The 16704-nt window shown below is 42.9% G+C and overlaps 1 protein-coding gene across 1 annotated transcript in view; it reads right to left on the bottom strand.

The window, feature by feature from the left end:
* Positions 1-14923, bottom strand: part of ZNF804B (zinc finger protein 804B) — a 217156-nt gene extending 202233 nt beyond the window's left edge. Inside the window, exon 1 of the mRNA XM_057381129.1 lies at positions 14756-14923. Within this exon, the coding sequence (XP_057237112.1) occupies positions 14756-14908 (153 nt within the window). The 5' untranslated portion in view covers positions 14909-14923. The remainder of the gene's footprint in view (positions 1-14755) is intronic.
* Between the last annotated feature and the right edge of the window lie 1781 nt (positions 14924-16704).

The following is a 16704-nucleotide window of genomic DNA, read 5'->3' as shown; positions in this document are numbered from 1 at the left end:
TCCTGYACCAGTTACGGGGTGAATGATGCACCTTTCTGACCCCTCTCTGCGTGAAATGCCAACCCTCAGTGCGGGGATGAAGCAGCGACCTGCTGYTGCCTCCTTGTCCCCAGCCTGCCATCAGCACTCGGAGCACCCGTGACACTTTGCCAATATTAACAAATGGCTCAGACATAAATTATTGCACATGCCTGCCTAAAAACCATGCTTCCTAGGGACATACCTGCCAYGAAAAGTTGTGGTCCTGCAACTAGAAAAGGTATTGATTTATTCCCTCCTTTACTCAAAAACATTCTCAACATCATACCTGAAGAGGGGAACTCTCTTCTTTTTCCCCTGACAAAAGCTGCATCTTCTCAACTTTTAGTTTGTGATAAACACACTCACTGTGATAGAAGAGCAACAATTTGTAGTTTACACACACTAATAAAAACACTGGAATTAGAGTCATGCAAGGGAGGCTGTTCACCCATCTGCATACTAAAATCAACCCTACTTCCATTACATTGCCCAAAACCCATACATATATACAGAATAAGTACACATAAATTAACTAAAATCCCATGTAATCTGTATCAGTGTTTCAATTGCTTTGGGGGTGGATTAAACCACTGCCAGAAGGCTAAATATCACAGTGAAAGAGCTGATTTCCAGCTGCAGTTGAGGAGTAATTCATTAAGCAGCTACAGGGAGAGCAAAAATATCCTCATTTAAAATTGCCAAAATTCTGATTTCTAAAGCTTTTAATTCTTTGTGTCAATTATTTTAGATCTGCTGTCATGTTGCAGACCTTTGGCCATGGATGAACACTTTTTCTCTAGTTTGCTGGCACTATGAAAACAAAACCAATGGGAAAAATAAAGTTTTCCCATACTTTGCTTGTCCTTTTTTTCCTGTCCCTTTCACCCTCCCAAGSCAGTTTGCCTCATCATGCCCTGGCTGCTGAACCATGATGAACTTCAAGTGCATCTTTGGCAGGATGAGCCAGCCCTTCACCATTCCATCCTTCATCTTATGTTGGTTTCCTCCTGAACTTTGGGACAGAGTCAGAGAGCACTGCCCGGTAGGTACCACAATGCACATGGCATAATTGTGAGCTCAGATGTGCCAGCAGAGAATCATCATAGAAATCCACCCCAGCTGCAGAAACTGAAGCAGTCTCACAAAACCTCTGGCATASCCACAGATGTGATTTTCCCAGGCTTTGCTTCACAGTTGCACTTTCCAGACTCATCAGGTTATCGCTTAGGATCACAATGAAAATAGTTACCGCATTCAGGTAGTAGAGCAAGACAAGCAGATCTCTCACTTGCCAAATGGCGCCATCAACAACATCAAAGCAGTAAGACATCCCAAAGGTGAGGTCCTTGTCCTCAAAGGTGTCCAAAGGTGACACCTCCCTTTTGTCCAGCAAAGCACCAAGCTCAAAAGCTTTCCAGCACTCGGTGACCTGCAGTCACGCAGATTCCCACWGCATTCCTGGTGTGCACCCACCTGCAGGGCCCAAACAGCACAGTGACTCTCCAGCCTTGTGAAGAAATGTGGAAATATGAGGAAATAAATGCCAGCCCTCCTATTTTATYAGAGGGCAGGATCCCACTGAAGCCATTAAAGGATTGTTGCTCAAGCAGCCTTACAGATAATGACTGCTGGCAAGTTTCTGGTAAATATTGTGTTAGAGGAAATTAACAGYATCGCAACACTGCAATTAAAGGAAAAGAACAAACAGAAATCCCTAACAGGACAGCTAAACATGCAAACACAGAAAATACATCTTATATTGTTAATAAAGGATAATGCTTTACATTTCAAATGAAATCTGAAAATGGCACTTGTCCTTCATAAGAAACTTATCACTTACTAGATCAGCGGCTGAGGTTAACTGGTTAACTAGCCTAGTTACTCACTCACTTATGCACAAAAATTGTAGCAGCAGAGATTGGGATAATAATTTAATATTCAGATACGTTAAGATAATACTATATTAGGAATTCATATTAGCTAATATCGAGACTTTAAGTCTGATCACTAATTCACATTTCAAAAATGCACTGCTCTGCATTTGTAATCCAGCAAAAGTTGCAACTGATTTCTGTGGTGCTTCGTCTCTTCTGGAAAGATAAAAAGTGATTCATATGTTTCTTTTACTAAGATCGGATTTATTTCAACTAGAAATCTGGATCCTAAAAGTAGGTGGCCCCAATGTTACCCTGATGAACCTATAAAATATCTAGTATAACACATCCCACAGTGAATAACCCGTAATTGTGAACACCTACCTGCTAWGAGGATAAGGAAAGTGGAAGCAAGTTCTGAGTCAAACTGTGTGTGTTATCTCAGGGAAGTGCACAAACCAAAGATGTGCTCCATAAAAAGAAAGGTGTTGCATTAACTGCTTGAATACATGTGCTATAGCAACATGGTTTGTATTTAACCAGCACTGTTTGTGTTTTAGTAGTACAGAAAAAACAGCCGTTTTATAGAGTCCAGAAAAAGATATATAAGGTTTTATGTTTGGAGCACAGTTGCATTTTGCTTCTAATTGAAATTCTATGACTGAATCCCAGTGATGCTTCCACCTTGGAGGTCCTAGCAACAAGTGTTCGCTAACTTCAGCCAGACTTACTGAAAAAAAATCTAAATAAAATCTGAGGGCCAAGTCCTGCTGGCGTAAAACAGCCTTAGAAAATGCAATCAATTTAACAGATTGATTTACATATAAAATTCTGCCCTGAACAGTCACTGTGCACTTCTGCTCCCTGTGAATTCTAAGAATGCTCGAAGAAACCACAGAAAATACTCCAAGAAGCTCATTATGATTCACCAATACTCTCATCTGTTCTTCATCTTTGAAGTTTGCTGCCTGAGTGGTGAAGCTGAACTTTCTCTCATTCAGTCAGCAGATGCATATCACATTTACTGGGAATCCTCCTGTCAGGAGCACRAGACAGATCTGTAATGGGATTTGTGAGGAAAGCCAGCCCCTTCCTCTGATCCAGGATCTGGATCCAGCCAGCATCCTTCGATCTTCAGCTGTCCCAACAATTCAAGACACATTCCTGTTTGCTGCAGAGCTTGGTGGAGCTGGAGCCCAGGCTACACAAATTCTAGTAAGTGAACAGGCTCAAGCAGTGGCARTGCCATCAATGCTGTTTTCTTCACAATGCTTCCCAGCACAACTGACACCCACCATTCTTTCGATGCTCAGTTATAGTGTTGGGAGCAACAATCCTGAGCAGTGTGCCCTGTAGGTGGTTTGCAGCTCAACACAGGGGTAGGATTTCAAAGCCAGTTAAAAATAGAAGGGAGACTTTTAGCTGTCRTTACTGAGCAGTTCAGCAATGCTGTTAAACTCTAGGAACTGAGACTGCATTGATGGTAATGTTTCTGCCCTATCCATGTTCCCAACCCCTCTCCAAGAAATGTTTGGGGCAGTGCTACTAGTTCAGCACCACAAACACTGGAAACAATGCTCACAATTTCACAGTTTAGCTGATTGACTCCAGTGCCTGGCACATTCCCTGGTGTTGTTTACTATTGCTCACACACTGCCTTTGAGGATCTGAGCCTCAGCGCTTTCTGCAGCAAACTCATTTACTCTGCAATTAACCTCCCTGTGCACATTTACTATCCCCCGTTYCGTTCCTCTTGCCAGTCACTTCTGAGAACCGAGTCCTCTCCACGCCTGCCAGMTGTAATGCCTAAAGTCTTTGTTCACTGTCCTTCGGAGCAGAGGCAAGGATTCACATTTGTATCGTTTGTTCTCCCCGTGAGTAGTGTACAATTGCAGTACTAAATCACKGTATTTGAGGGCCCATTCTTATTATGCAGATCTTATCAAAACATATTAGTACCGTCGAGTAGAAAATTGACACCTTTATGTTTCTTCAGATATCACATATCCTTTTTTACTCTGTGAGAGATTTGAACCCTGTAATTTATCCTATAGTATGCTGTAATCAAAAGCATCAATCTTTTAAAGGCTAATGCCTAATGCCTGCAGTCACCATCCTTATTAGCCAGAGGTTAGAAAAATAAACATAGAGAAATACCTTAACAATGATAGAAAGGAACAGTTTCTTTAGCAACACACAACTTGAGCAGCCATGCCTTTTTTGTAGGAAGACAGCTCAGAATGCTTTAAGTATCTAAAACTTCAGCAAAAGGTGCTACAATTACTTAATCAGTTATTGCTCTTAGAAGGCCATCMGGAAGCTCATTAGGGTTGCTATAATGACTCCCAGGCAAGCAGAAGGTCGAGATCTGAACTTTACCTGAGCAGACACAGGAAGAAAGGCTGTCAGTGATTCATCACATTCATGGTGATCTCACCTACTAAATGATTATTTTGCAATGATTTGGGGTGGCTCAGGATGTTGGTGAGTTATGGATTTTTAAAAAATTATTTGAGGTTATTATATTGCCTGGTAAAGCAGTAGATCACAGCAATAAAAACAGTTTCAAAAATTACATATTACATATTAYGCTTTCTTAATCATAATTTTGTTCTTCAGACAGTGCTAGTCAGAGCATCAGGAAAATAAAATTACTACAAGACATATTTTGGGAAATGCTTGGGATAAGAAACTGTATTTCAGTAGTGGGAAAGGGTGTTCAAGGTCCATTTTCTGAAGTTTACAGATGAACTCCAGATTTAAAAGGAAAGGCCTTGAAAACTGTTTTTCTACTGGAATATTGCTAGTATTTATTACATATTAAGTAAGCCTCATTTGCTATAGCTTAAAGAGAAAATGTTCAAGAATACACAGTGRAAACAAAACATTTTTGCTGGGGATTTTGAGCACATTTCTCTGCCTTTGGTTTTTATTGACTGTRAAGATTATGCAGGCGCTGTTCAGTCATTCTGTAAACTTGTTTAAATCCCTTTCAAGGAAAGGAATTTTCTAACTTCTTCCAATTTGCTGTTTATAATGATCTTTACTGATGAAAGCTGTCATGTATGCAAATCAGCATAAATATTTAAAGGCTGATTCCACAACCCACAGATATCAAATTCAATCACCTACAAYGTCAGTGATTCTTTAGGGTGAAGAAATAATAATATAAACAGCAGATAGCTGTCAAAAGAAAAAAAAAMCMAMMAAAAAAATCCCAAYGATTTTATTTGCTCTATTATCYTTTCCCCATTAGAAGTCATAACATGGCATATGAATACAACCCTCTATTTCAAGTCATCATATCTGCTTTCCACAATAAAAAGCCCAGTGCTGTCAAGACTTTTTTTTTTTAACTTCACAGAATGAAAACTTGTTCCCCAATAATAAGAAGACAGCTCTAAACCTGTGCTGCACAGATTTATTAACCTAGCTGAAATGAAAGGCGTATCTTTCTCTACCAAGTGTTATCATTTTCAAATAAGACATGTCCTCTAGGGAATAAATTTGAACAGCATTTTTTGTTTATTTTGTGGGAAGGGTTTGCTTCTGAGATAAATAACCACAATATTGGATCTGTATCTTTTGAAGTYTAACTTATCAAAGACACTTATTATAATGCTAAGCAATGAAGTATATCTATTGAACAGTATACACAATAAGAAKCTCCTGCTGCACATTGTATACGATACACTGGTTATAAACTGGTTATAAATGGGACAAAGTATAATATCAGTAAGTTTACATATTCAAGACTTATTTCAATGTCATTTTTGTTTTATAGGATATGAATACATCTGCATCAAAAAGCACACATCTGTGATTTTTCCACTGATTATTAGTCATCACAAAAATTTATCACTCACTCCCAGAAAAAGAACTTTTAAAAAGTGATGCTTATTTGTGAATTAGCGGTCTCTCCAACATTGTTCCTTATATTGCCTCTTTTCCGAATTTAATACCCAAGGATATATTTATCATGCAAATGAAAATTGAAATATTTGTATATAGTACCAACCTGATCTTTCTTCATTTGTCTGACTAAACTACTTTTTCATATGAGTTTTGCTATCGTTTCTTTAAAGTAAAGTAAGCGTGTACTGAAACGTTAAGAAGGGAAAGAATTCTARTGTCCATTCCTGTAGATGCATACAGCAAAGCAGCCTTGGAATTCCATACAGGAAGAGCAGTAGCATGGCTTTGTAAGGACAGCAGTTAAGCATTCAGACAGCTTGGAGGAGCTGCATGTGTATTCAGTGACATTTATGGGATATGTATTTATTATTTGGTACACACAAACTACTCGCAGGCACATCATATTGCAAGTTTGTTTTCTTTGGGGACCAACACGATTGCATTTTTTAGTTCCATTTTCTGAGCCAGTCCTCAGTAGCTGTGTGACAGTTTCTGATCCGTGCCCATCAGAGGAAGCAGCCCCTCCCTGTGCCGAGATGACTGCACACTTCTCAGCTGCAATTTGGCACAGACCTGCAGGCACATGGGTTGTGGGAATCCTGGATCTTGTGTTCCTACACCACAATGCTCCCAGCACAGAGGAGCCCTCAGTGCAGCATCTGGAAGGAAGCAGTGCCTTTCCCACTCYGAGAAACCCTCACTATCATCCCGTCCCCCACCCACTGCCTGGGCCAGCGTTTGGACCACAATATTCACCAAGCAACCGAGGAGAGCATMACTGCAGATTCTTTCTCTGTCAACCTCTAATGCATCATCAGAAGCTTCTTGCAATGACAGACAAGGACTCAAGAGCAGGCTCAATACATCAAAATCATAACTCAGTTTTTCAGTGTCTTACACAGGGTGGCATAAATATATCCGTTCTGCTTCTCTTGGATCTCCCAGTAAAATCCRTGGTCAGAGTTTACACACTTCACAGAAGTCCTAACTAAACCGAAGCTGTAACAATTAGCACAGAAAAACAAAGATAAGTTTAGATGAACAAATTGTACTCATCAGTTCTAGAGCACACAAAAGCTAATAAAATTCATGTGCAAAAATCTGAATATGAAAACTTTTCTTTGAAAAAAGTACTCAGAGCACCTTAATAACTATAAGAATTTGCATTTCTAGCAGACCCTCTGATCATAGCATTTGTACAGATTTCATTTATAATTTTAACCCCAAAATATAATCTAGCAAATATTTCGCTATCAAAGGTTGTATTTTAGGGAATTCTCAGGCTTTCTGATCTAGTTTCACAAGYCTTCCCCACACATTGCAGTCTAAGTTGGAAATAAGGGCTGCAGATTTACAGCTGATTACAACTGAGAATTTTCTCAAAGACACCAAGTACAGCTCTCCAGTTCAGTCTGAGTGGAATATTGATAGAATATTTTGTTGTCACAAAAGCACTAAATCTGTTTTAGAATGTGTTCCAGGGAAAACATCAATTGAAAAATTGATATCAACTAGAGCTGATTAATGTAAGAATTGTTTCAGAGCTGCATGCAATCTCCCAGCAATAGTTCCATTTCTTTACTTGAACCAGCTTGCCAATTATCATTATGCATAACTATGAAACTGGGACAAAATTTTGATGATGTTTACATCTTATCTAGTATGCACATAAATTTATTCTAGTATTTAAAAAAAAAAAAAAAAAGAAAAAGCTGTTATTAAAGTGTCTTATGACTGGGTACAGAACAATACATTCTGCACAGTGAGAGGCATTTTCAGGTGTGTTTACCTAACCCATGACAAATCGTGATACCTGTGCACTGCAGTTGACTGCACAAGACAAGCAGTGATATGTGCCCACATTAAATACAGAAATGCAGGACTGAACTCTAGATATCTGGCTCTAATATTACAGTAGCTGCAGTATCACCTGTGCAGATTATCAACATAAATCATTTTAATATTGCTCATTCAGAGTTTTGAAGGTTCAAAGGCTAAGAGCAGAGCAGGTTGAATCTTCGAAACACAGTGCTTATTACTGTCAATGCGAATACTAAAAATTTCTTTTAAAGAATCTACTTGTTGCTATTCAGAAATATTTACATGCCCAGGCTGCTGCACGCACACATGTTTACAAAATGCCTATTCTCCAGTGAAGACTGCTTCATTCTTGGGACAGTCAAAYTGGATTTTAATGGTACTGCATGTTATATTGGGAATTCTGGCTCCTGCAAGTGTGTGCATCTGTACTTCTCTTTGACATTAACTTGACCTTGTAATAAACTTATTTTGACCTTTTATGTAAATTAACCCTAATCCATTTTTTTTTGTACTGTTGAAGGTGTACAAAACGGACATAGTAAGATCTGAACTCTTGAGCTCTAAAAGACAGTTTACAGGTTCTGCTCTGTGTTGTAACAAATGTGATGCACAGTTTTTCAGAGTGAAGACCTTGAGGGCACCATGTAAGGTATATCCATACACAAGCCAGGCTTATACAGGTGGATAGACACATACAGCAGTAAAATCAAAACTCTCACTGTGTACCACAGTGGTGTTTCAAAATAAAAGTCTTTCAGCAGACAGATAAAAATATTTCAAATGTCTGGTTTTTTTCCCACAGAAAAGTCAATATTTTCCCCAGGACAAGTGAGTAAAATTACATTTGCAGGTAATGATGACTTGARTCTTCTAAAGTGATCAGTTGTGATGAAATAAAAAGACTTAACAAAGGTTCTTCATGTTAAACGCAAAAGAAACCCCAAACAAACTAATCCCAAAACTAAAAAGCCCCAACCACTGCAGCCAAAGGCTATACAAACCACTGTCAAAACACAAGCAGGAAAAAAGGTCTACACTTTGGCCATTMTTTAAAGCTTTCTTTTCCTTATCCATTTAGGTACCTTTTCCAGGCAGCTTTTGCAAAACTTTGGTAGGGAACAAGTAAATTCAGATGATGATGCTCTTTTGACCACAGTTTCCTATTCAAGGAGTCTAATGTCACATGCAAGAATTTGCATAAATGAACTTACTCAGTTTAGTTAGCTGTGAAGTGGTCAGAACAAAGCATCCATTTAGACAGAGGAAGAAACTGAAGCATCCTCCCCAGCAAAGCCAGGCAAGTGCTTACCATGGACAGCACATGTGGGCAGGAGTCCAGAAAACGGGCAGAGGAACAGCCTTTAATGCTCAGGGCCTGGTTAACAGCTCAAAACACCATCCAAGGGAGCATTGTTCCACAATCACTAGATCTCTACATTCATTTTCAAATTTGTACACAGTGCAGGATTAAATAAAAAAAATTTTAAAATAAGAAAACCCACTAAACTGCTATGCTCTGGGTGAGTAAAATGCGTACGAACTGAAAGTGAGAATGTAAATGGATGTAACAGCAATAATTCTGGAACTAATGGACAAACAAGCATTGCCACATGTAAAATAACWGAGAAATTGATCTGGCTTTACGAACTCAATTGAGGGACCAATAAAAATATTAGAATGCTGGAAAGGTACTGTCAGACATAAAGCACCTGTTTAACATTACTGCTAATTGCAGGTGAAGGAAATGGGCCCAGCAGAAATTGGTTGAAGATGATTAAATTTAATTGCAAYGCTATATACAAAGTGCTACCCACTCACTGAATTAGGATCAAAATATGCTCAGAAGTGATACATTCCACAAAACCAGGTTTAACACAAGGCATGAGCAGCAAGGCTACATGTGGCAAAAGGCACATTCCCATTTTCTGAAAGTTCTTTCTGCCTCTCACATGTTGCGGAATCGCACAAAAAGCACCGTAATAGGAACCATGAAATGAGGAAATAAGGTCACCGTAAGGTTGAGTGTGGGCTGCAGGAATGTTCATATTCTCCAGCACAGTGGAGGCAGGAAGGCTGGTAGGAAACACACTCAGCCCACTCCGAGACACAAAGTGCCAGGAATCAATGAGATCAGAAACAGTTAAGCAGGAGTGCCTGCCCTTGGTTTATGTTAGGCAGATACCTCTGTAAGCCAGCTCTGAGCTTTCAGAAGAGTGCACAGAATCCCCCCTGGCAGGCAGCCACTTGTGCTGGAGGCAGCTGCCAGAKACTTTTGGCACAGAAAAGTGGAAGTACCATTTTCCATTTTCCATTTTCTTTACTATTTCTCTCTTTTTTTTCTTTCCACAAGTTTTGTAAGTAAAGTTGGATTTTTTCCCCTTTCCTTTTGTAGGAGGACTTATTATTAGAGTTGCTGGTTTGTGATCAGTCCCTTTAGACTGTATTTCCTTACTCAAATTTTACTTTCCATGYATTTTCCTTGTGATGCCTCCAGCATACCCTTCCTCTCTGCTTTCAGTGTTGTTGAGGATATAYTCACAAGGGCTAAAGGATGACTTGCTTATAGTCAGAAACCCACAAGTTATTTGGTCTTCCAGTAATCACCCAGATATATGGTGAATCCTCCTTTTTACCTGCTGTCACCTAGACTGTATTTCACATGGTATATCCACCATGTCTAGTCTTTAAATTGCTTTCTGACAACTGTGCTTGGCACACGTCTCTCCTCACTGGTGGCAAACACAACCTTGTCACTCTTTGTGGCAGACTTGGTAGTGGTAGTGTTTCCCCATKTAACTCAGGCAGATGGAGAGAGCTGCCCGTGCCATGGCCCTCCTGTTCTCTATTTCCAATCATTCTGTCCTCAGGCTCACTCAAGTCTTTGCAGAAGTTTCCAAGTGCCTAGTGTTGTTACCTGCTCCGGAGAGTGCTAAGGTGTTACTCAGTCCTGGTGATGTTTGCTTTAGTGCTAAAACAGCTTGCTTATGGCTCAGYATCAACTAAACCCTCATTACTTTCAAGTACCTGCAATGTACTTAATTACAACTACTGGAGCCTCTGGACATGGGGTGAGAGCTGCGCTTTTTTAAAGGTAACTCAGTAACTGAAAAGATACTTTTCCCACCCCCAACAACCCAAAGAACTTAGGCAAGCACCGAGTGCAACGGAGCAGCTGCTTGACAGCTTTATTTGAAAACAGCTTAGAGAAGTACATGAAAAATACTGTATTCAGCTAAAGCTGCAGGGAACAACGGAAGAAAAATAATTAGCCAAGTCAGAAATGGGCTAAGGTACTGGGTCTTCTGAGCCTTCTATTTCCTTCAAAATACAAAGGGATCTTTAAATACTGAGTAGTAAACGAGACTTTGTTTATATCTTATCTTAAAAAGCCACAGGCAGAACAGTGCACCCTAATAACAGCCTTGGCTTATTCAGGATTCAGAAGCAAGGGGGCCATCTGCTGAATTCCCAGTACCATTTTCTGCTGTATCCTGGAAGTTTCTTTAAAAGTTCCACAGGCAAGTGCTTTTCAGTGTCGGCTTTGCCAGGCTTGTGAAGCGTGGCAGTAAACCTCTGAGCAGGCTGGACTGCAGGTGAGTATGACAGCRTATCTATCACCACTTCAAAATGTAAAACCAGTATACTGATCAATGTAATCTATTCAGGACTCAAAAATATGTAGACAATATCATCACTCTGAAGTGTAAGTAATATTTCTGTATCATTGCATTTCCCTATATAGCAATTTTCAGACATGGAAAATTTGCTCATAATATGTTCCCAAATATTACTTTTCAGATAAAATATAAAAGCTTAAAGCACAGAATCAGGTCCCTAAAAAAAGCAGATTCCTTCTTCAGCTTACTGTCCATTATCCTTAGTAATGCTGGCATCATGTTCAAACTCAGCATTTCCTTCCCCGTGTGACTCCATCACACTCCGTTGATAAAGGATTCACTGGTGACTGCTTCTAATAATTCCACTCTTTCTGAATCCATCACCACTCACTTCAGACCCAGCTTCACTATATTCATAGCTAGTCCCTTCTCCAACATGTAAAAGTGGGCAAAGGTACAATTTTAAAGGTTTTTATGACAACATTTCAAAAAATTCATGACATACCCAAAGTGTGTTATCCTTGTAGTCCTACATATCTTGTTCTTATTAGAACTGCCACAGCTAAAGGTCTCTGTGCATATCAGGAGAAGGACCAGAATTGTTTCTGGCACAAAAAATAGTGAAGCATGTTAAATAAATACTACAATAACACCCAGACTGAAAAAATCCTTGTTCATAAAACCATGAAATTTGATAAAGGTATTTAAAACATTCACCACTGTTCTCATTTCTTAAAGCATAGCCTTAAGTCTACTGACATTTCATGGTCTGTTAATGCAGAACATGTTAAATATAGAAAGGTACATGTTGTCCATTAAAGGCTATGTAGACCCATGCATAAGATCACTCATAGTGTACAAATGTAAGATTGTTTAATGGTATAAATGGTAAAATCAAATCTTCAAGGCTGCTTCCAATTCAATATTTGACAAATGACTGCAAGACATAACTTGTATCTTTCAAAGTTATAATCAGGAAGGATYAAATAAAAGCACAGCAGAGGAAATACAAATAAATGCCACTTGCTTAAGACTCCTTCCTTAAGTGTAAGAAGTGGTTCCAAGTCTAACCCAATAGTTGGAGGGTTTGTTTGTATTGCGGGGCATTTTTCATGCTTAAAACAATTTTACTACCTCAGTCAATACTAAATCTCAATATGCATGACTCCCACATCCATAATGCAAAACGTTTCCAGGTGGTGTTATTTGCTGTTCACTGTTCCCAACTTTATTCACACTGATAAGCAAGAAGGATATGGTCTGGAAAGTTATAAATTTGTAGGCACATGCAGATTAGTCACTGTGCCAACTAAGCATCCTCTATTTATCTCCTACAATCTGAACTTCTGTAACAAAATATGAAAATAGTGTACATAAACCAGTAGTAAATTGAAAATATCACAAACACTAAAAAGTTACAGAGCTACAATTACCCAGTGCTACTAAAACATTATCATGCACCTTTACTCCCATGAGCTGTCCAGCACTCCCTCTCCAAAGAACTTAGCCTATGACCTCAGAAGCCTGACTAGCTGCAAAGTGTAGCCACTGAACAAAGACAAAAGAAAATAAAGAAAAAAAAGAGAAATATATGTATAGATGTAAAAGTTTCCCCCAAAAAATTTAGAATAAAAGCTAAGGATTGCTAAAATTCAATCCTTTCTGTAGAAATGTTCCCAAAACATATAAAACCAACTGCTGGTAATACAAATTTAGGAAACAAGATGTTCTGTCTTAGTGAAAAGCAACACAAAGTGCCCTTGCTACTTTTTTCCACACTCTGGAAAGCTCACATGAAAGAACATTTCTATACAGTCAAAGAGACTTGAGAATTATTTTCAACTTCGTAGCTTTTACCCTTTTCCACTAAACCCTAGATGGYTGGTTTAAGATGCTTCAATTTAAAACAATACGCTTTAAAAAAATACACCTGTAAAGAATGAGGAACATCAATTTTCATTGGTCTTCTTCCCTGCTGCTTACATATAAACAAAAATTACTCCCACCTGGTAGCAGAACTATGTTTACAAGGATTTTATTCTTAGCAGAGTCAGACAAATTTATTTTATGATGTATTTAGATGGAGAGCAGGCAGTTAGAAAGAAAGGGCAGGAAATTGGAAAGCGAAGGATTTGGAACATAACGCTATTTGGAGGGGAATATCTTCCCATGCTTYTGATACTACTCAACTTGAACATCARTYRTTAAAGTTCTACTAMATAAAACGTATTTACAACCAAGCTTGTTCCCATTCTAGATCTCTGAGACCTCTTCTTTTTGACCTAATTTTGTGCAGACATCTCAGTAAATGTTGCCTGCATTTCAGGAGGTTCCACACATGAAAGTGGAAAGTGGATCAGCTCCATGGGTCAGAGAACACAAACCCAGCTCAGCCAATGTCTGATCGATGATACCTGCGGTGCAGTTGTGTTATATTGCTCATGACAGATACAGCAGTACAAGGGAAGAACCTGCAGGTGCTCTATCAGAGTGCTGGCACAAACACAGAAGGGATGAGGGGATTTGGGAAGCGTMGTGAAATGTTTGTCATTTTCGGTCATTGAAAGTCAAGAAAGAGAAAGCAAAGACTTTAGTTCCTGAAAGGTATTTAGGGTATAGATGTGTTACGGGGCACAACCCGGCACTGCCGAAGCCGAGGGAGTCCCACCAGATGCTCAAGGTGTCCCTGGCACTCGTGGRTGGCAGGTCCGCACCCCTCCGCATGTCACACACTGACACCGGGCACGGTGACGGGGGAAGTTCGGTCAAACTACASAGGCAATTACGATGCCACAACCACCGCGGAGAGGCGGAGGAGAGGCAGCGCCGGGGCACCTCCGCTCGGCTCCCCCGGCACCCGCTGCCCCCGGCCCGGGCGGGGATCGGCGGCGAACGCCCCGCGCGGCACAGGACTCCCATTCGCACCTACGAAACGCCTTTAGCGACTCACGGAGACCGTCTAGGGTAGCTCGACGGGTCTGCAGTCTCCGCAGGACCGCCCCAAACTTCACGCGTGTTCTACCTAGGTGTCGGTCTCGACAGGTAGYTCACAACGCGCCGCAGCCAAACTCGCAAGTGCATTTTTTGGCAGACGAAGCCAGAACGATCGCTTCCCCACTCCGCCGCGTCAAAACCTTGGACAAGGTACTAAACCGCGACACCTGGAGCCGGCACGGCGCCTTCCCCTCCACCAGCCTCCAACTTCCCAGCAAAGCGTCAGAAATTAACCTTTCCCTGGGCAAGAGCCCGCTACGCGGTCCACGGATAACCCCGGCGAAGCCGTAGCCCCCCCGCCCCAYCGCCGAGCGCCAGCACCGCCCCCAGCCCCGTCCCCGCGGCCACGCTCAGGCAGGCAGCCGCCGACGGAGAAACTTTTCCGAGGCGCCCGGCGAGGCAGCGCCCACGCCGGGGCCCCGCGGAGCGGCACCGAWCCGGCGCCCCCGCCCCGCGCCCCCCGCAGCCGCGCCGGCCGCCCCCAGCGTGGGCATCCGCCCGCACCGCTCCTACCGTGCGGGGGGCAAGTGAGGGAGGGGGCGAGGAGGTGGCAGTTACCGGCGAGCGAGCGCCCTTCTTGCAGAGCGGTCCCCTGAAGACGCCTTTGATGCCGCGGTAGTGCCCGTTGCTGAGGTGCCGGGAGCTGATGACCAGGTAGCACGCCATGCGGGCCCCCCGGGCGGGAGGGCGGCCCGGCTCCTCCGCGGCGGCGCTGCTAGCCCCGCCGGAGCAGAAGCCCGCATGAAGGAGCGGGCGGAACCGCAGCAGCGATCTCCCCGCTCCCGTCTCATCCAGCGCCCGGGTGAGCGCTGCCAGCAGCAGGATGCACTGAAGGCGGCGGCAGCCAGAGCACATCTGAGGGAGCGCGGAGGCCAGTCCGCATGCTGCTCCGCGGGTGGGAGACGGGCCGGGGAGAAGAAGGGCACAGCGCAACTTGCACAGTCCGCCGCTGCTACGGCCCTTCCTCCTCTCCCTCCTCCTCCTCCTCCTGCTGCTCAGACCAGGCCACCGGCAGCCGACATCCGGAGGGGAGTTTCTCCGCGGCAGCTGGAGCGGCGGCTGCTCCCCATGGCTGTGCCCAGCGCCGGGCGGGGTGGTGGATGCCGCCGGCCGCCTCGCACGGTGCCCGCCGCCCCGCTCCTCCCGTACGGCCGCCGCAGTCGGCGCCGCGCCTCGCCTCACCTCCGCCGGCGGGGGGGGGGAGGCGGTGCGAGGGGGGCGGAGGAGGGGTAGGGCCGGAGCCGGGGCGGCGGCGGTGGGAGGACATTGCCCCTCGTCGCCGCGGGGAGGGGAGCGACGCCGACAGCCCCGGGCAGAGCGGCCGGCAGGGGGGAAGGCAGCGGGATGCGCTGACCGCCCTCCTCTTCGCCCAACTTTCCCGTCCCCGCTGACGGCAGGTAACGTTCCTGCCTCGCCTGCCTCTGGCTGCGCTTCCACCTGTCCCCCCCACCCCCTTTCCCCTGCTCTGTCCCGTGGGCTGTCCCGGGCAGGGGACCTGAACGCCACGGGCATCGGCATCCCGGCTCGGTGCCGGGAAGCACCGCTGCGATGCGCGGACCGGCCCCGGACTGCGGCGGGGCTGCGCGCTGCTGCCGGGCTGCCTGGACACCCCGGCTTGTGCCTGGGCTTGTCTCCATCGGCCCCCCTGAAAGCGCGTGAATTCAGGTGCGTGCTGTCATTTACGACCTGAATGATTGACAAGAATCAGGTATGAAAATCATCTAGCAGGTATGAAAATCTTCCACCGCTACATCGCTGGAACAGGTTCTCCCCTCCCCTTCTGCAAGACAGAGGTGCGATGTACCTCGGACCCGCTGGTGCAGACTCAGTTTCTTCTCATCRGGTTACAAGTATTGTCTCTGCTCTGCTGCTTGCTACGTCGATAAAATAAATCAATAAATCACACGGCCTTAGTAGTCACTGCAGATTATTCATTTCTTCGAAGTATATTGCTTTGAACTGTAGATAAGAATTGTTTTAGTATTTTCACTTAATYTCCTAAAAGCATATGCTTTCAGTTATTTAGTGAACCACTCATAAGTCACAATCATTCTAATTTTAGCCTCTCAAGAGGCTTTTTTTCTATGAACCTAATGCAAATTAAAGGAAAATCTCACACACTCCACCAAACTGACAAAGAGGTCATGACAAATCAAATGTTATTTTTTGACTGTTTATGTAAAATACTCAGTCCTAGTATACAGCATTGTATACAGTRTTTCACATACCATATTAAGTTTTACTACATGCATGCATATGTACATATGTATATAAAAATCATCAAATACATTATTATGTATTTTATTAATAAATATACAGTGTTATAAAGAAAACATAATACTTCTGAATTAGGAATAACCAAAGGTAGAAGTAGTGTATTAAGAACAACCCTATGTTAATCATCACACAGTGTTTTGCAATGTAAAAAGTGGTTGGGTTGAGGTCAAAATAAGCTGGGAAAA

Source organism: Malurus melanocephalus, unplaced genomic scaffold, assembly GCF_030028575.1.
Source record: "Malurus melanocephalus ecotype Western Australia unplaced genomic scaffold, MMel_1.1 scaffold_492, whole genome shotgun sequence".
NCBI lineage: Eukaryota > Metazoa > Chordata > Aves > Passeriformes > Maluridae > Malurus > Malurus melanocephalus.
This window is presented reverse-complemented; position numbering and strand designations above follow the sequence as displayed.